This window comes from Channa argus, chromosome 7, assembly GCF_033026475.1.
Source record: "Channa argus isolate prfri chromosome 7, Channa argus male v1.0, whole genome shotgun sequence".
NCBI classification, from domain to species: Eukaryota; Metazoa; Chordata; class Actinopteri; order Anabantiformes; family Channidae; genus Channa; species Channa argus.
In genome coordinates this window covers 13,926,004-13,946,736 of record NC_090203.1, presented here as the reverse complement: position 1 = coordinate 13,946,736, position 20,733 = coordinate 13,926,004, and the positions used below count along the sequence as shown (strand labels likewise).

Genomic DNA, 20,733 nt, shown 5'->3' with positions numbered 1-20,733 from the left:
ATCACTGAAAAACAATCAGCGCTGTTTATCTGCTGTGCATGTTGCTGTTATTGTCAGGCCCTGGCTCTCTGTAACTGACTGATGAAGGTTTTGTCTTTATTAAAGATCAACACTGGTGGAGTTGTCCTGTGATGACATCATATTCAAGAGAAGCAGCTGTGTTTTCTCAGAGTCACTTCAGCAGCAAAGTGTTGAACTCCACAGAACAATCTGCCAAGAAATGTAAATGTAGAGTGGGCGTGAACACTGTCTTTTGCATTATTCGTTTTTTTAAAAAGGGAACGCTGATGTGTTCTTGCAGCCTAGCACATGCTGATCAGAACATTTCTGGTTTTAGCGTGTGCTCGATTGGAGACTGTACAATTAGTGTCTGTAGGACAGGAAAGGACTTCTTAAAAAGTTTTTCCAAAAATTTAAATCTGACATTTATCAAAGTTATTCTTAAACATCAGACAAGTGAAAATCAATAGAATAAGGGAAGCAGGTAATATACCTAAAACAGACCTTTGTGTCATGTCTTATCACTTTCCTCAAGTAAAAGTATTTATCAATATCAAAATGCAACATGATGTACTTTAAGTATCACGTGTCAAAGTATTCATGATGTAAAGTGACCCCTCGGTATTTACCATACTTAATTACTTCCTACTAGTATTAAGGTAGGCAAAAGCACCTGAATCACCGGGCCGACTGTATTAGAACCAGTGGTTCTGACCATAAAACCTCCAATACAGATGTCAAAGTGTCTTTCAGTTGGACACTGAGCCCCAAGGTGCCCCTAGTGTGTGGTCCTTACTTCAACAGCACTTTGATTAAAAAGCATCAGTGAAATTACCAAATGTAAATAAACATTTGGCACATATGTAATTCTATGTTTATATTTTGCTTTAAAACTAACATAACATGCTGTTATGCTGTTCATTTAAAAGATACCATGACACCAGATTGTATGAAATATGTATGTATATACTGATTTGTTGGTACAAGATATTGCAGGAAAAACAATGAGTGACTGACTCAGACAAGCCACAAGAGGACCTGATTTCTCACCTGTGAGGTGTAGCAGTTAGAAAGGCATCAGCACCATGGACAGGGCCACCGGGCAGGTACACTCACCTTGTTGAGTCCTGAGTGGCTCTTTGTCATGTTTCTCTGTCACTATCATCTTGTCCGTTATTGGTAGCAGGGCTGGATAAATGACATAAACTGCATTTTTGATCCAGCGATTTTTGAAAAGCAGATCATTCAATGAGTGTGATCTTCTCTTGCCTGATTTCTAAAAATGCCTGAAACACTGCCCAACTCTCAGTTAAACAAGCCTGTGTTTCACCTGGAACAATACTTCAGTCTTAGGCCTGTAAATGGATGTTCACTGGTGTTGTGACCCCTGACCCTGACTGCCCTCCTGTTTCCTGATCCAGATGCTGCTCCTGTGGACCACTGCCTTCTCAACCTAAACAAAGTAATCCTCCGCTAAACAAGATGGATATTGTATCACCAAACCTAGTAAATACCAACTCAGAATATTTACTTCTTTTATTGTTTTACGTATGAACAAAGACACATAAATTTTGTTTTTCTAAAATTGTACACATACATTGTGTTATATTACAGTAAACAAAGAACGTGCCCTCGTATGGGGAATATACAGAGCATGCAACACTCGTGCACTATAAAGTTTGAAGAACTTCTGGCAGTTCTGGCTGCACATCAGAAATGTGGGATTTGGATCATATGTTGCCTATATGAAAGTCCTTTGGTCTCACATGGTTTCAGTAATACTAGAGGGAAGCATAAATTAGAAATCCATGTGGGTTAGGTCTACAGAGGTGTGCCAAGGTTGCATAATACTTTATTTAAAACGAATTCTCATTACTGGAAATTGTAGCAAACACATGGCAGCAGTGATATGAAGGGTTGACCAACATTGTGTTTGTGTGCATTGTTTGTGCTTAGCTCTACAAGAAATGCTACAGGGACGTTCCTACAATTTGTTCATTATATTTTGTCTATTTTTGTTTTTAAATGCATTCGTTCTAAGGGTTCTTTTAGCACATGCAGGAGGTGATTTCCCCTTGCTTGTGTGAACTCACTTTACCATACTTTGGTTTAATAAAGATCATTTAAATTTTCGATACAACTGCATTTTGAATACTTTTGTAGTTGAAGCATCAGTCGGTTATCGTTTCCACATCGGACTTTGTATTAAGAGCGTTTGTGATTGCTCTTGTGATGCTCCCTCCCCTTGCCTCACGTAATTCATCTTCTTGACCAATCCTGTCCCTCCCCAAAAAAGTTAACGCCATGCAGCCTATAAGAACTGCCTAAGTTTCTCAAGTATCAGAAAAGAGTTGTCCTCCCAGGAACCCATCTATGGATACTTTGGTTTCTTCAAAGTCAGCTAGACCTACAGGTGGAATAATTGTTTGACTTCATGAGAGGGGAATAATTTTTGGACACTTTCTGGGCGCCATCTACCCAAGTGGAGATGTCTGAGGAAAATATGGGGGAAGAGTCGGGCAGCTCTCCTGTCTCTCCTGTGGACAGCTTGAGCAACAGCGAGGGGGAGCTGGACAGACAGCCGAAGAGATGTGGGAGGAAGAGGAGACCGAGCAGGAAAAACGGGGAGGACTCAGATAGCCCGACCCCTGGGAAAAGAGGGAAGAAGTCCAGCAGCAGCAGTCCCCAGTCTTTCGAGGAGCTCCAGTCACAGCGGGTCATGGCCAACGTCCGGGAGCGACAGAGGACCCAGTCTCTCAACGAGGCGTTCGCAGCTTTGCGGAAAATTATCCCCACTTTGCCCTCGGACAAACTCAGCAAAATACAGACCCTAAAACTTGCAGCCAGATACATCGACTTCCTCTGCCAGGTGCTGCAGAGCGACGAGCTGGACTCCAAAATGTCAAGTTGTAGTTATGTGGCTCATGAGAGGCTGAGCTACGCGTTCTCTGTCTGGAGGATGGAGGGCGCTTGGTCCATTCCAACATCTCACTAGCATCTGGAGAAATTATGCCCAAAATGGTAGGCTCGGTTTGTCAACCAAACTGCACGATCCAAGTCTTAAACTGTGGTAAAACAATGTGCTATGGCTGTGCTGTGATCTAATGCAAGTTGTAGTTCAAAAATAACTTTTTGTTTGTCTAACCTGCAGGTGACTGCTGAATCTACTTATGACATTCTGACGGGGCAAATCTGGAGTCCAATGCTGGATACATGGGATCATACTATTTAAACCACAGACGACTAAAGCTCTGGGGATCATTGTGCAGAGGCCCGATAGGGACGTGCAGCCGTGTGTTAGCTCCATATACCCCAATCTAATGTGTTTCCATGTTGCTGACGACGAATGTTAAAACTCTCACTTGTTTTTGCAGAAAAGAGCATTTTGATGAATGCCTCTGGGCTTATTTCTGTGGAGGTCGAAGTGCATTATTGAAACAATGGATCTAACCTGTGCAAAAATATTTTCGGAATACATTTATTTATTTATTGGTGAAACGTGTTGCATTGAGGAATAGATCCTGTGTCTGAAATACAAATACGTTCCTATTTTATATCGTTTTTTCTTTGTCTTTTTATTTTTTTATTTTTTATTTTTTTGTAAATGTTTGTATATTTTTTGCATTAAAGAAAATGACGATGGATGTGTTTGCTTTGTATTTTGTGTGTGTGTTTAACCCATGAGTGGTTTACTGGCTGGTGTTGGGCAAAATTTTAATAAAATACACGTAACGTTCTATAGGCAATGTAGCATATATATGAGCTGAAATAGTCTTCTTGCATACCTGGTGTAGAGCACACATCAAATGTAATGACAAAAGCTTGCACAATATCGCGAGTCACTTGGGAAAACAGATGGAGTTGTTATTGGCTCGCGTAAACTCGCTGGAGAAACATTCAGTTATTTTTTTTTAAATATTGTTACACATTTCAAATTAAAAAAGAATCAATTAATCGTTTGATAAATTCATTACAACATGTATAACTGAAACTATGTGGAGAAATTTAGTGTCAACACATAATTCAAAGAGGTTATATTACTTCCAAAAAAAAAAGAGAAAAAAAAAATCCGGTCTAAGAAAAAAAAGTCAGGCAATAAAAACGGAGATAAAATTCCAATTTAATTAAAATTAAAAAGCCTCATGCAGTCTCCAGTTTCTCTCTCACTCTCTCTTTTCCTGGATTTGTTTACAGTTGGATTAAGGACTGGGCCTGAAACCCACCATTATAAGTAAATAAGTTATCCTGGGGTCATGTCAACCTGCTACAGTCTCTCTTCTGCGAGGAGAGTAAAAAATGTGGTCCAGGATGTTAGAAATTCCACCAACCAGAGATCAAACTAACAAGACTTTTTTTTATAACCTCTGAACGTTATTACTGCAGCACAGCAATGGCTGCCATAGGACTATAAACTCAGTCAGTGAATGAATGTCATAATTTTATCCATTATAGTGATTTTGTATTTTTGCAGCCCATCGTACCCAAACAGACCTCCTGCGTCATTGCGCGCGTCTTGTCTCTTTGAAAGCTTAAAAGCCCGATTTTTGTCACTAAATAAATCTTTCACAGTGTTATCGTGCAATGATTGATCTGGGCGATGTGGGAAAGTGTTTCTCACTGTCCAAATCAAAGTGTGTGCCCGTTTGAAGGTGTGTAATTGGCCTGCGAGGCATGTATGGAATTCCCAGATGTCTATGAAATTTAAGGAGGCCGTGAAGGTAGGCAGTAGGTCTGTGCACAGAGCCTATCCTCACTTTAAGTTACCAAGGGAAATGCTTCATAAACACAGTCTAGGCCCAAAGATCAACAAACAGCTCTATGTGAAACTTTTACAGTTAAGGGTCTTCACTCAATACCAAATAAATAAACAGAGCTGACAATAAATACAAACTCTGACCTATTTCTCAAAAGCTCAGGTTTTTCTTTTTTAAAACTGTTTCAAAATATCTCTTATGCAACGCGATAGCCTTAAATATGTTTTCTCTCCCTTTTTAAGAAGAGAGGAGTTGGCAATTGACACGATGCAGAGGCACAGAATGAAACCTATTTAGAACAGATGTTAGTATTTTTAAAAAAGTCACGTGAAATGAGCAGATGTTCAGACGGTGCAGAGACTCGCCTTGCAGTGCATTACTCTGCAGAGAGAGCTCAGAGGAACTTTGCTTTCGCACAGACAAGAACTAAGAGACTGTTTAACTCTTTTGCATTCACATTATACGTTACAGTAAATTTGATCAAAATGGATTTATAAAGGGGCCACCTGCAGGGAGGGGGACGTTGCCTGGATCTGACCGACCGTGCCGAGACAAAGGTAGGCAATGAGACAGACAGACTGTGCGAGACGTGGACTTACTGATTATTTGACTGGCAGACGATATGTGAAGATCAGGGTGGTTTTGTACTAAGCTTGCAACACTAACGGGCCTACTGCTTTAAAGGATTCCGACTCTCTTTGTGTGTGTGTGTGTGTGTGTGTGTGTGTGTGTGTGTGTGTGTGTGTGAGTGTGTGTGTGTGTGTGTGTGTGTGTCGGGGAAGGAGGAGGCTTACGAGAGGGGAGTCACTGAGGAACGGATCAGAATTTATCATCCAGCTCTTAAGAAATAAAAGAAATTCCCGACACACACACACAGTATAGAAAAGTTGGATCAGACATGTACGTTGAGTTTAGTTTTAAAAAGTAATTGATTCGTAGTATGTTAACATCTGACTAACATGTCACCATATTTTCAGTAAATACAAATAAGTAAACATCTATAACATATCTGTAACAATCATTTGTCAAACCACACGTATTTGTTAAACGTGCTAAAACAACTATAATAATCATGATCATAAGAATTCGTTAAGTGGTGTTAAATTCATTTCTGCACTTGGCGTCCTGGCGTCTTGGCTCCAAGTGTGCCACAAAAATGAAATACTGTAGTCAGAAACTAAAGAAAATATCTAGGTTTTCTAACCACATGGCGGGTGACAGGTGATCTATTAGGCCTGATAAATTATTCATTTTTTCATTAAAATAATAATAATTATTGTTATTCTTTGCCTCATAATAAATATTCCACTTTTGGTCTGCATCAGTATTTAAAAACATTGTTTTGTTTTTTGCATTCATTGCACCTTTATCTGACTTTTTTCCTAGTGCAACGTAAAATATGCTGTGATTGATTATTTGTGTTAGACCCTGTTAGAGTAACATTACCACTACGTTTACTCAATGTTTTATTTTGTTGCATTAATATATTTATTCATGGACTTAACAGAAAGGAACAGGTGCAGATTTACTGACTGCTCAAATATTTTAAGTGAAACTCCAGATTTTCCATTTTGAGTCTCAGTGAGAAATGAAAAGTCCTCTGGTTGGTAATCAAGCCCACACACAGTTTCATCCACACCTTTCACAATGCTCCACAAAGTAAATATTGAACCCAGGAGCAGTTGAGCTGCATGGAAATCAGAGTACATTACTGCACTTGAGGCAAGGAAAGAGAGGGGAGGCTGAGCAGAAACATGCAGCTGCAATGCAAACCTCCTGCATCTGGATTCTTCTGATTACTGAATATATTAACATCGCTAATGCAGCTTTTTGTTGAGAGGGCATTTTATTTATTACACATGTGGAAAGTCAGATCAGTCGTTCTCCACAAAGAAGACTTTTCTTTTTCAAGTTGAAAGGATCCACACATCTGTGCAAGATCTTTTGTTTTATATTTGACTGAAGGTGCATTCATGACAACTTTTTTGTGCAGCAAAAAAGAAGAAAAGCTGGGAATATGACACGAATACAATAATACATTAAAATCCACAATCATTATACATATGTAAGCGTATGGTGGTTTTGGGAGCCTCTGGGCTCCAGTAATTTTTACTGGTGTTAAAAATGAGCAGCAACTTGCATATAGATTTTTTTCTGTGACAGCACTATGAGATAGTGCTCATCCGTTCAGTGTTGTGGAAGAAGACAGAAATTACAGTTTTTGTGACCAACCTTAGCTTAAATCAAACAGAAAAACACCACATTTAAAAAACATTACATCACATCATGGTGTTATTTGAGTAACTGTAGCTGAAAATGCGTGTGAGAAGATGAAACAGTTTTCCTGCCAATGTAAGTTTCAAGCCCAGAATTAATATCTTTCCTTAAATTGCAGTATTGCAACCATGGACAGTTTTATTTCTTTTATATGCAGAGGCACAGATTTCAAAGAATTCACTGCACACTCAAACCTACTTTGTAGAACATTCAGCAGGATGAACCTTGCTTACTTCTCTTTTCCAGAACTAATATTTTTGTGTAATGAAAAGACACTAATTTGGCTCCAAAAGGTTTAACAAATGTAAAAAGTTGGAAAGTCTTCACAGTCTTTATTTTTACCTCAGAAACCCCAAATGTTCTGGTAGAATCAAAGATAACACTATTGGTTTTAGAAACTTGTCACCTGACAACAAAAATCACTTTGGAACCATGGAAGTCTGGCTTTCAGCAGTAATTTCTCCTGAATATAAAACATTGTATTCATATAACATTCACATTCATTTAAATCAATTTGATCTCAGAAAAAAGAGAACATATCCATGCCAAATCAAAAATGTCTGTGCAGGTTCAGTAGCATTTGGTCTTTAAATAACACATGAACAAAACAGTGAGAAGCATGATTTAGTAATCTGGAAAAAAATGACAGAACTTTCTTTTTTGTTATTGACCTATCAAAATGGTTCAGGCTCTCTGACAAACTCAAACTGCATTAACATTTCTTATCATTGAAAAGATATATAAATGAACACGTCTTTTTGCATTAAACAAAGAGCACGTCCCTTTCTTTTAAAGAAACATTATTTATTTAGCAAGATTAAATTGATTAAATTGATTTAAATCTTGTATTTAGGTAACAATACAAAGCTTTTGTATGAAAAGCTGCACTTGCGATACGTTTTCTTTTCAGAGTTACAGCTTTTTAACATTATTTTTTGAGATATCTGGAAAAAAATGAAGACAGAATTACTTGTATGCCTTTGGCTGTTAGAGAAAATGTTTAGTAGATGTTTGTTTTAATCTGGTTGAAGGTTTGTGGACACACACCATGTTTAAGCTGGCAAATTACAGATTTCAATTGAAAATGTGAACCCATGCAGGTCAGCGTTTCATTACAGCAAATGGTGCACTGGTCGTGAAGAGTGACGCCATGATTTAGGCATGCAATCTGATTGTATCCAGGTCCACAAATGTCCTTTGATACGTGTCCAAAGGACACAGTCAAAACGTATACACCTTGTGTTTAACCTTTGTTGCGTGTGATGTGTGCCACCCAGGCTGCAGACAAGACACGGATCAGTGTGTTTTAGAGGACTACACAATGATGTCACAGACAGGAAAGGGCTGGAAAAGGGCTTGGCACTTTCTGGAATTGGCTGGACCCCATTGGCTCAGCAGAAACGCTGTAATAACAAACAGGCAATCAGAAAGCAGTGTGAGCGTACACAAAGGCATCGCAAAACTTTGCACATAATAAAAGCTGATTTTTAACTCGAGGGGGGTGATTATTTGTGTTCTTCCGCTGTCCATAAATAGAGGGCCCCTTGCAGGAAGTATAAACATACAGATGAAGTGGAGGGGAGTCATAGCCCAATGCAGTGATTTTCAACATTCCTGTTTATGCTCAATCAAGTTGGAGTATTTATATACTGTAAAGCTGTAGTCCCAGTTTGAACATTAAATAGAAAGGATTATTTTCTGCAGGAATATGGAGAAAGAATACTTCTTCTTCGTAAACAGTTTGATCTGTATTGCGCACGTCTAGCTCACTAGCACATTCCCTGAACAAATGTCCAACACATCACAAAGTTTTAGCCAACATATTTATAGCATTAACATGTAGGTGCTGCAAAGTTTGTTGCACTAAAAAGTTATTTAAAATGTAGGGTCTTGTCTGCAAATCCAATCAGACCATAGTTTGTCCCTTTTGCCCTTGGGGTTAACAGGGCTCTAATGATGCAGCTTCCCTGCTTCTGTCCCCGAGGGTGTCCCACTCCCTGGGTATTAATCCTGTTGCCTTCATTAACCTGCTGGCCATTCTAATAATTGATGTGTTGTTACCTAAAGTCACAATGATCTCCTTATTTCTCCTGAATCATTTCAAATACTTTATTCTTATCCAATTTAGGGATTTCTTTAAAGGCAGAGGCATTATGTGGAGGCCGAGAAAACCAAATCAACCATCACATATTCTAAAACAGAGTGTTTTGTTTGTTGGATGAAATAGAACAGGCATGACAATTTGCCAGGTTTAGTGTGTTTAGTAATGCAATCAGAAAATGTGCAAAAATAGCCATGGATGAACATGGTGCCAAGTCAAAAATGAAGCAAATCCACTCATTATCTATTCAAATGTCTGACACTCAAGTTAAGGAGACAGTTTATGTTGTTCTGCCACTAATGTCTGGAGGATAGAGTTTCTACTTAAATTGCTTTAACAAAAAACAGTGAGCTAAAATAGCCCCATTTTTATACGACTGTCAAAAGTCACATGTGTAACTGTGCACTTTTTAAAAAACTGAATAAAAGAAAAATGTGTGTGAACTGCTGATGGTGAGTAAAATCTGGTCAATCAGCTGGTCCATGGTAAAATGTTTAATGTTTTTTATTATATTGTTAGTGTTGCCATGGCTTTCACAAGTCACAGAGTAGTAAATAGAATCAGTTTTAATCCATGTTGCTTTAGGCGAATTCTCACCTGGCTTTAATGTTAGATATACATCATGACTCATCGTGTTTTTTCCTCACATCCCAGCAGGAGTGGTGGCGCAAGACGCTGACTCTTCACAAATGGTGTCAGGATGCTGTAGTCTACCAGCAGAGGAGCCACCTGGTCAGACCATTCTAAGACAGTGACGTAAACCGCTAAACAGTAATAATAAATAAAAATGTGTGTGTTTTGTTTTATCAGCTCTGCTCAGTTTTATGGTTGTTTAATACATTAGGAAATTAGGCTAATTGCTGAAACACTTTTATTAAAGTGAGGTGTCCTCTGATACAATATTAAACTATGCAATATCAGCAGGTAGAAGGGTTTATTCAGTGCAGCATTAGCTTCATATGTTATTAAAATTAATATTATTTATCTAGAATTACAAAAACTGCTCAATTTTACACCTAAATACTTAACCAACTGCAAAGATAAAAATCTCAGAGTTTTGCACCTTTATGAATAATCTGCTGTTAGAAATGATCTCTTATTAGCAGTAGGTTGGCTCTGTTTGTGTGCTGGTTCTTGCAGGAGACCCCATTAAAAACCAGCATCATCTCATCTCCTTGTTTCCAGCATGCTGGCTTCATCCTCTACAACAGCGGACAGCTGTTTGTGACCTTAGTGCCAACTCAAGTTCAAAGAGGACCACTTTAGCACATAGTTTTACACAAGGGCAGTGGGAGTGTGTTTGATGAACCTTTGGCTCTTCCTTTGATTCGCAGCTCTCTGTGACCTCTGTCAGAACAACACTACTTAGACCCTTCTTTCAATCCCCCTGGTAAGTCTGAGAAGATTTGGGTAATTGTTGACTTTATTTTCAGTCTCTTGAAAAATTTGAAGGACTTCTAAAAATTAAACCCTTTTTATATGCAAAATTGTCAAAAAATGAGATTGACCACAATCAGTTGGATTAGTATGAAATGAGCCCAGACTGTCAGTGAAAAGTTTAGGTTGTAGAACAGCAAGTGAAAATGATCATAGACAGAGAACCTAAAGAGATGGAATGCTGAATTTTATTAATTTATTTATTTTATTTTTTTGCATTAATTTTATGCCTGACTTTAGTGGTTAGCACCATATGTTTCTTTCTTCTTCATCCCAAGGATATAAAGAGGAAATACAGCTGAAATCGCTGATGCAATTTATTAAATGTTTGCTTATCATTTAAAATATCGAACGCAGTGCAGCAGGTTGGCAATTCTTCAAGTCTTATAAAATATATGAACAAAATGTCAGAATAACAGCATTTACTGTGTGAGAGTAGCAGTTTAGTTTGGGGCATGTTCTGCTGTTTTTGAACCAAATAGTCTGGTACCAGCGTATATCATCCAGAGCAAAGAAATACATGTGGCACATTAAGTGTCCACGGATGACAGCTGAATACAACTGGAAACCCAGCAGGAAAATCAGCACTATGTTTATTTTGTATTACAAGTGTATTATCACATTATAAGAATGAATAATGTATTGTGATCAGACTGTTTTTTTTTGAAAATGAATTTTGAAATGAATTAATTAAAATAAAAAACACTGGAAGCAAGAGAATGTTTGATTATTTCACAATACATTCATTTTTCTTTGCTTTGTATTGCAGAAATAATGCTGAGTTTTACAACAAGCATAGTTTCATTGTTTGGAAGAAAAAAAAAGGGAAAAAACTATCTAATAGTTTGAAGAGGGTCTTTACTGTAACCTTGACAAAGTCCTGCAAAAATCTGGTGTTTCAGCTGTCCTTGGGAACACGTGTTTAAGTGAGTAGTTCAAGAAATGTTTAGCAATAGCCATGCCTGCCAAAGATGTGTTGCAGTGAGTCACCTTTTCTCACACACGCATATGTTTGCTCTGTTATATGTGTTATTTTGGTTAATTTCCCTGACCTTTAACACTTGCCCCAGAGAGATGCAAATGCCCAAAGAACATAATGGTTCCCTTCCTGTATAAAAACTAGGCCGTAAAGCAAGATAATTAGGGTTGTCATGACAACACGGTCCAACAGGCTGACGGTGCCTTGTTCGCTCGCAGAACTTCAAAAGGTATCAAAGCTCGACTGGGGCTGGTACACGAGCTCTGGTTTGAATTAGGGACAGACTTCCACAGTCTCTCTTCAAATTCAAGATCAATATGGAACAACCCCCTTCAGAAAAAGGAGAAACAGGAGAAAAGAGCCCAGCTAGTCCTAGTCCAGACAGACCAAAAGATCTGGATTTCATTAGAGACAATTATCTTATCTGTTTCATCTCAGTGCTGCCCCAAAGGGTTGGCAAGGAGACCAGTGGGCTTTTTGCAGTTTGAGAAAAGCTGCAGCCAGCCAGAGGCCTGTGGATCAGGTCATTAAAACACTCCTGCCCCTGCTGCTAGTGATAAAATATTTTCATGCTTTTGTAAATAGATTTTCTTCTTTCAACCCCACAGGACACAAAAAACACAACCTTTCTTCTCTGGATATCCCAGGATAAGGATGTCCTTAATTTTGAGGGGACTCATCCAAAACACTGTTGATTTTGCTCTCAGGTGAGGGTCCATGAGCACGTCTGGTACTTGTATTGATTTTCTGTTTTCAACATACTTCATCATCAGCTTGGAGCCCGGTTGCTCTGGGGCCCGTCTGGTTTGTTAAGGCCAGTGCTGCACCATTTGGCACTGACATCTTTCAAAGACGCCTGTAAAGTTGAAGTCTTTACTCTGCTACTGCGTGCTGATAGACAACTACTTACTACTCCAGTTATTCTTTCAGGTAGTTAGTAAGGAACATTTTTACATTGCCACTAATAATCACTAGATCCTTCCATTCTAAATGAAGATATGAGATGTTAGCTTTGCAGAATAAGTGAAAACAACCTAACCCTGTCTCCTAGAAATGTCTTTTGTATATTACTAGTACACCAAGTTTGTTTTAAGGAAAATGCAGCACCATTATTTGGGCAAAACAAAATCACTGCATAATTAAAAAATGTTTCTGACAAATCGCAAATTGTTGATGCCAAATGTAATCTTTACTGACAATCTGTGTGGAACAATAAAACAATACCTGTCTCTCACAGTTTCCAGTCTTTATGCTAGGCTAAGCTAACTGGTTGCAGATGGTAGCTTCATATATTCTGTGCAGACATCACATCAGACATCTTCTCAACTAACTCTGTGCACAGAGGCAACTGAGTGCATTTCACAAAGTTCTATTCACTGTGTGAAGCCTGGCTCGGACTCTGTCAACCTACACATGTCAGAAGGGTCATTTTAGTTAATCTGTTTGGCTCAGAAGATACCTCCTTATTTGAGGAAGGGATGCCCTTTGTGGTGAATAAGGGGGTAGGTGGTTTGGTGGGTGGCAAAGCAGCAGAGAGAGGGATATGAGGCCCATGCAGGACCTGAAGCTGAAATTGAGAACCCTCCTCATCAGGGGTTAGGGATCATGGGCAGAGACCCTTCATCACAGCCAAGCAAGGAAATGCAGAGGACAGCATGGGTCAGCTCAGACAGCTTGCTGTGTGCTGTTACCATGGCAAACATCCCAAGGGCTAAAGAAAATAGATGACAAGTACAATAATATGAGGTGTAATCACGAAGGTCAGTTGCCTGCAACGCTCTGCCTCCACTCTGAAGGCCCCATGTTCTCCAAAAGGGAAAAAAGTTGGTGTACTTTAAGGGAAAATTACTGAGTTATGCGGTCATTTTTCCTTCATGCCTCTAGAAATCAGGAAACCTTGAGGGACATGCTGTAGAGACTCTACACCAGCAGCCATTGAGAGATTCCAGTCCACATCCATTGCAAGATATTTACTTTCCGGTTCTTTGTACTGGGTGCCCTGCTGATGGAATCTAGCATCCTCTTTACGGGGAAATTTTATGACTTATTAACTGTCAACAGTTCACAACCTCCAAGGAGCTATTAAACTTTCTCCTGTGGTCACAGCAGAAATGCCAGTGTTTGATTTGGAGTGGAAAGATATTTGAATGTTTTTGCTCCTCTCCACCCTGCGTGCAAGTGCAACAAAACACTTGAATGAGCTTCAACATCAGATCATTTTGTCAAGATAAGGATAATAATGTGTTCACTTTGTTTTGAAATTACAGCGGGTATAGTGAGGATTTATAGTCTAAGAAAACACTTAATCGCAATAAAGAAAATACACTATGGATACAAATCAATCAGGCAACAAAGACGGCAAAATGATGATCCAACAACAAATAATTAATCACTAATTAAGATATGCTATCCTAACAGGATGTTGATAAGATTTCCTTCTACACAATGTAATAGATCTTCTCACAGCTGCAGGTGAATAATTGCAACACTTTTCTCATATAAGGATCAAAATTGCTTTTCTTTTTCTACCTTTCTTACACATTGAACTACAAAATAGTTATATTTGTACTTGAGAAATGGTGTCAGTGGTGTGACTAAAGCATTTATCACCAGCCAAAAACAACCAGGATGAATAATTGAGTCCAGATGTAGCTGATTCAAGCTAGATACCAGGGTTCATTTCCTGTCTGTGCTGTGTAAGACAACCTATTACACCTCCCAGGCAGCTGCTGGGTATATTGGCCCTGCCTGATTATCAACACTCTTCAGGTGTCAGTGCAAGAATCACACAACGTACACGAATGATAATTTGTTTTTTGCATATATCCTCTACCGCAGTTTAAAGAATTGTTTTTCATAAAGCATAGCAACACAGGTTAACTATTCTGGGAGATTTAGATTTACTTTTTGACATGGTACTTTACCACTTAAGTATTTCCATTAATGCCAATTTACTCTATATGTCTACATTTTCATTGGCACATTTAGTATTTTTACTCCACTTTACTTTGAAAGATATATGAGACTAAAATTATACAGTAAATATTATGCAGCAGCTAAAAACAGTCCCATCTCATTAAGGTACAACATGAAAACACTTGGATATCTCTTTTTTCCTACTTTTTTAAAACTTAAAAATGCTTTTTAATGTTAAAACCTTTGTATTTTTATCTGTGAGTTTTAAGTGAGTGAATGGTCCCAGCACTTCTTTTACCACTGTGGTAGTAGCGTAGTAATAACTGCAATGTAGCTTTTCAGACCTGCAGGTAGGGTCAGGCAAGTTACACAGCTGTCATAAAATACACAGGGCTACAAACAGTGAAATACACTTGCATGCAGTAGCAGTCACCTTGTTTATTTATATGCTTAAAGATCTGGGAAGCCATAACTCTCCATCTGCCTTAAAAGCATTCTCTTCCGGCCCGTTGGGTCCATGTGGTAGTAATTAACTTCTCTGTCTCAGCCATGCAGGTGACTGACATTACTGACCACTACCCACTGCTAGTGTTGTCTATTTTTTAAAATGAGATCTTCATTTTTTTGTCCACTTTTTTCTTTAAATGTTGTACTACTCCGACAGTTACCAGTTATAAAATGTATTGTAACTGTTGAATGTTTGGAAAGTCAACGGTTGGCATATTCTCCTTTTTTTAAATCCTATTGCTCTGATGTAGTATGAAATGAAGCTGTATTTTGCAGGTGGGACCAAATTTGCTGCATTTCAAAATGAGCTGTGTTATTCAAGTTCTCACTGAAATCTCTGTCCAGCCATTTCAGCATGAACTGCATGCCAGGTTCAAAACAAATAAACACCAGCCGAGGAGGTTTCTATGGACTAAATCAATCTGTGGAGAGATGTCAGGATTGTTTGGAAGAAAAGGTAAATAGTGAAGTGGAGAGGCCTACAGACTTTAATGTAGTGTTTACACTGTAATTAGTCTTTGCAGAATGAGATTCCTGACAGAGGGTCTGAGACGGCGTGGCATGATAAAATAAACTCTAAACACTGCTGTTTCAAGACATCCTCCATGGGTCATAAACCAAGATGGCCTCCACAGACTACCTCTCTTTAATTTTAAAAATCGGTGGTCAGATTTTATTTTTATTCCTTCCTTTTTACTCCTTCTGTTTAAGCCTTTTAGTTTCATACTTTAACTTGTTTTCTTCCTCCCAGTGTTTGTCCCTTGACTTCCTGCTCCGTCTCATTCACAGTGAACCCAGGTTGCAGCTTCAACTTCCTGCTCTCTGCGGGCCCCTCCGGACTCAGAGTCGATGACACCGTCTACCGCAATGCATGCAGAAGGGGGGACGACTGGGGCTCATTCAGAACTGTGTCACTGTCCACCTGAGCAAACAGAGGCTTGGGCAAGCAGAAAGACAGGGAGGTGGGGGAGAAACTGGTAGGGAGACCAGGAACCAATTGGTGAGGGAGGGCTGGCAGAGTGACAGCCAATGTACAATAACATTAGTCTTCCGCTTTGGACCGAATGAGAACTCCTTCTGGACACATCTCTGCATCGACATTTATTCTTTTCTTCTTTTTTTCTTGTCTTTTTTTTTGCATGGAGCTCCCTCCAATGGAAACACATTCCTGTCATGCCTCACTGCTGTTCCCTGTTTAGATTTCTCATTACAAACAGCATTACACGCATGGACTAAAGATGGTCAGAGCACAAGCCAGTGAGAGGCTGGGGACCTTAGTCCTCCACAGGACTAAGGAGAAAGATGAAGAAGTGGGTCTCTCACATGGACACACTAAACCTCAAATCACAGTTATTTACTTTTTACATCTATCAGTTCTGATGGGATGAGAAAACAAGCTATAATAGTCTTATTATTGTAAGAAAATGCTTTTTGCAAACTGAACTTGCACTGAACCCCAAACATGCTGTAACGGCCTTCTCGTGTTGCAAAACTTCAAATAAAACTGAACAGAAAACCATAACCCTGGGAAATTTCAAAAATTTTCCTTTGATATTAAACTGTCACGAGAACTGCCAATCCATCTTTTGAGTTTGAAATTTCTCTGTTATGTTGGGATATGACAAACCCCGCATTTCCATTTAGACAATTTATGATTATGAAGTGGAGCTGCCTCACAGGATACCAGAAGTTTATGGAAAGCAGACCTCCTTCTTTCTCCCAGCACCCTCTCATCTCCGTCCAAGTGCAGCACCAGAGGACTGGAGCTGCCATGACGCCACAGGCTGTCTGGGCATTGTTGACTGACACCTGACTGTGTCTATTAGTGTGAACACTGGAGTAACACCACATGCTACCTGGACAAAGCTGACGCAGAAGAGAAACAATGTTTGGCAATAACCACTCAACTGCTTAGTTTTACAAATCACCAGTGGTTTATTTATTCATTTGTTTATTTATTTATTTATTTGATGAATGAAGGAGATTTTATATTGCTGCCAATCAAATAAACTGTGACCTAAACATGTACCTCTCTGAGTTTCAGCCAGAGTATAAGCAGAAAGTTATTTCATGTTTTAATCAGGTCTTTACCTGTAGCTTTTTTATAACTCCCACCACCACTCCAACCCAGTGAGAACCATTTGTCTTTACAAAGTGAATAAGCAATCTGATTTTCTATCATTTTATAGCTGGAAAACAGTTGTGATGTATTACTAAGCATCTCCTCAGTACCTCACAGACAATCTGCTATCAACTGCTTTAAATGCATGGAATCACACTCTGTGCTAGAGCCAAGATATAAGTGACAACACTGGACAAGCTCTTTTGAAGTTATGACATGGACATTTCTTCCAAAACAGACTATTGTTTTAAATTTTTTAATGGAGTCATTTATAAACTGCATTATTTATGTCCTCTTTTTATCTCAGGTATAGCAGCAGTTTTATTTGTGGATGTGTGGAGATGATGAACTCTCATGCAGAGTTGTAGGACTCAGTAGTGCCATAAACTGAAAATGTTACTTTTTTCATCTTCATCTGTGGCACAAAACATTACGCCATAAGAGCTTTTTGAGATTGTAATCTAGGCTGGATTTTCTTTTTATGAAGTTCTGCATGGCTGCTGGGGAACCTCAGATCTGAGATGCATGAGATGACATTAAAATCCTATTAGAACTACTAGCAGTCTTTAAGGACACAAATAAATATCAACACCAATGCATTCATGCAAAGAATCATGGAAACGGCAGTGTTAATCCCAATTAATACCCAAAACTTAACACCAGATAATAGTAGAAAAAATATTTAGGTGATAAAACAATTTCCTTATGATGCTGTAAAATAATTGTATAAAGAAGTAGAAAGACTTCTTATATTTTCCCACTTAAAGTTAAAATACCACCAGCGGCTAGCTCATCACCATCACATTAATATGGAGATGGAGTTAGCCTGTATCCACCTATCAGCATGTTTAAACCCATTAAAGAAACAAACTCATCTGTTTTAACTAGAGTGCTTCAGAGGTGCTGGTGGATTGTATCTTTGGACAGAGCCAGCTGTTTGTCCCTTTTCCAGTCTTTTTGCTAAGCTAAGCTAACCAGTTGGCAGGAGGGTCATACCGACATAAGAGCTGTATTAACCTTTTAATGGAAGACTCCACAAGAAGGCAAACAAGTGTATTTCCTGGTCCTTTAAGCCCACTCACTAAATTTAAAATTCTGCATTGAAAAAATGCACGTATGTTAAAAACTTGGGTAATAGTTGAGGTTTATTTTCACTTACAAACAAAGTGGCTTGGGAGGAAATTCCCCCAAGGAATGCAAGCTGTCCGTATGTGTGTCTACAAGCCAAGAGCTGAGACCAGCAATGAGAGAAAGTCAAGACCACCTGTTTCCCTGCTCACTTCTTCTACACTCTTGGCATAATGCAGGCTTGTTCATGGCAGATTAACACCAGGCCATATGAGGTGGCAGTGCCAGCTGAACTTCAAAACATGAGTGGAACAGCCATTAACTTTAGTATACCACAATTTGTGGCATCCTGTGCATTTAAATCACATGATCCCCTCATGTAGATGGTGATTTCCCACTTTGTCAACAGAAATGCGCTGTCACGACTCTTAGCACCAGCGTGGGCACACATTCCCTTCTGGTCGGGTAACACATTCTTACATTACATTAGTAGTGTGTTATGTTCAGTCAACAACATGCCTACACTGTGCTGTTCTGTTAAAACTGTGATGTAGCACTGTGGATCTGTCACAGTGCATTTTCACAGTCTGGCCTCTTTACAAAGAGTCACACAACATGAAATTGGGTAGTTAGTCATTATAAATTATGTGAATTATACAGTGACTTTCCAGGGCACATCAAGACCATACTGACTTCTAAAACTTTTCAGAGTTCATGTATTGTCCCGACTCATTTACTTCAAACTGTTTACGGTCCCTCAGGATACCATAGTGCATTCATTGAGCAAGGATAACAGCTTTCACCAAACTGAAGTATAATTTAAATACACAAATGCCTTAATTTGATTTGTCCTCCAGATCAACAGACCCATAGTTCATTCCATTCACCAAGCTAACGCTTTGAATATTAAACAGGGCCATAAAATATGTTAATTATGGCCAAAAAATGCCATGAAATGTGCTTGAAAGCTTTGTCGATTAATTGTTATGTTCAAATGTACAGTTTCGAGTTCCTTTCCAATTGAAGCGAATAGAATATGACTTTGACTATGTCAATTTGTTCCCATCTATCACCTCATACAGCAGAACTCTGATTTTATTATGATACACAAATCAGGAATTTTATTGAAACACCACCCGTGAACATATAAAGTTTGTTTAGATTCAATATTTTCAAGCAAAACACATTTTTAAAAACTGCTTAGTCAAAACATATCTTTACACACATTCAACAGGTGTGTTGTCTTTTCAGCGTGTTTGAGTGATGATATTATAGCGAAATTGTACAGATGAGCAAATATGTAATCAGCAACATAAACGGAGTTGGGGGCCATGCTATTCCCAGTGTCTGTGACCTGTTACTCAGTCAAAAGTTTCCCTCAGAGATTAGCCAGTAATATAGTGTGTAGCATGAAGGACAATCAACTCCTGTGCATGCAGATGCCTTAGGGACCTTTTCGGGGGCACTTATTTTATTCTCTCAGTATGTAGTGATAATGAGAGAACCCTTAAACCCTCTTTGAACAATATTTCCCCAGCGTAATGCTCTCTTGTGCTGCATTCCTAAAACCATGCTGTTGTGTGTCTTAAATCACTTGGAATACTTTAAAAATAGAATTAAGCCACGTAATAAGACTTTTGCCATGACTCCCATACAGTCGCCAAAGTGTTGAATGCATATTCATTGAATGCTAATTTATTTGAATGAGTATATACTTGCTATTTGGAGGTCAGAATGAATACTTTTTCAAGAACACTTTTCCTTTGAAGAGTGAGGTTATTATGTGGTATTTCACAGCCATTATTATTGGCTTTCTATGTTACTTTTTACACAGCATTTGCTATGCCAAATGGATCATAAGACAAACCCCTGTGGTCCATGGTCACAAGCCACAAATGGCAAACTTTTAGAAGAACTGAGCTGGAACTCAAAATGTCTTTTGACACAGGGTTGGAGAAGAAATCACAAGTCTTACGAGCCCTCAGGGTGTCATTTCAGCTGGCGATGCATTCAGGCAACACTTACAGAGACATCCTTTCCAACTGGCTGGAGAGCGGCAGACTTTCTTTATGGGCTCAGGAGTGGACCGTGTGAGGGAGCTAGGCACGTAAAAATGCCCAGTCACAAGAATCAAAGGGAGGAGATGGCATCCTATGGACGCCAGAGCCCCGCTGATGGGATCCTCGCAGACAGAAAGAGGCCACGTTTGCTGGTCCCCCAAATCCTTAGAGGAGAAGCCACTTCCCTGGGTCGCTGTGCTTCCTCAGTATCACCTATCAGCCAGGTCAATCAGAGGCTTAGATAAAGCAGTTCCTAAAGCCGGATGGTCTTTGAACACAGCAGGCGGAGAGTCCCCCCTGGTCTCTTATCTCATTAAACTTGAAAAGGTATATTAATCCTTGAAGGGCTAAGATAACTGTATGGATGGCACCAGTCAGTAAAGCTGACAGCAGCATAAATGCTCTCTATGTTGGGTCTTCAGTGTTTCACCTCAGGAAACATAATGGACAAGATGTGGAATTTTTGCTTTGTATTTTTTAATGTTGACTTCTGTGGGTCAGTTAAACAAAAC

General features: G+C 39.0%; 1 protein-coding gene and 1 long non-coding RNA gene across 5 annotated transcripts; both read left to right on the top strand.

Moving 5' to 3' along the window:
- The first annotated feature begins 2,331 nt into the window (after positions 1-2,331).
- Positions 2,332-3,584, top strand: twist1b (twist family bHLH transcription factor 1b). Its single transcript, XM_067511821.1, has 2 exons — positions 2,332-3,021; positions 3,152-3,584. Exon 1 carries the CDS (start codon positions 2,489-2,491, stop codon positions 2,993-2,995), a length of 507 nt encoding a protein of 168 aa, XP_067367922.1. The 5' UTR covers positions 2,332-2,488; the 3' UTR covers positions 2,996-3,021; positions 3,152-3,584.
- Positions 3,585-5,053: 1,469 nt separating this feature from the next.
- On the top strand, positions 5,054-17,287 carry LOC137130997 (uncharacterized). Of its 4 annotated transcripts, none has more exons than XR_010914929.1 (5): positions 5,054-5,311; positions 9,787-9,921; positions 10,318-10,522; positions 11,339-11,495; positions 12,157-12,777. It is a non-coding gene; the product is annotated as an uncharacterized lncRNA (long non-coding RNA). The 4 variants fall into 4 exon arrangements; XR_010914931.1 differs by lacking the exon at positions 11,339-11,495 and adding an exon at positions 15,761-17,287 and having other exon boundaries at positions 5,055-5,311; positions 12,157-12,255; XR_010914930.1 differs by lacking the exon at positions 11,339-11,495 and having other exon boundaries at positions 5,057-5,311; positions 9,790-9,921.
- The last annotated feature ends 3,446 nt before the right edge of the window (positions 17,288-20,733 follow it).

What these genes read in the sequence shown, in the direction of transcription:
- twist1b (XM_067511821.1), top strand. Translation starts at nt 2,489, where the DNA reads ATGTCTGAGGAAAATATGGGGGAAGAGTCGGGCAGCTCTCCTGTCTCT.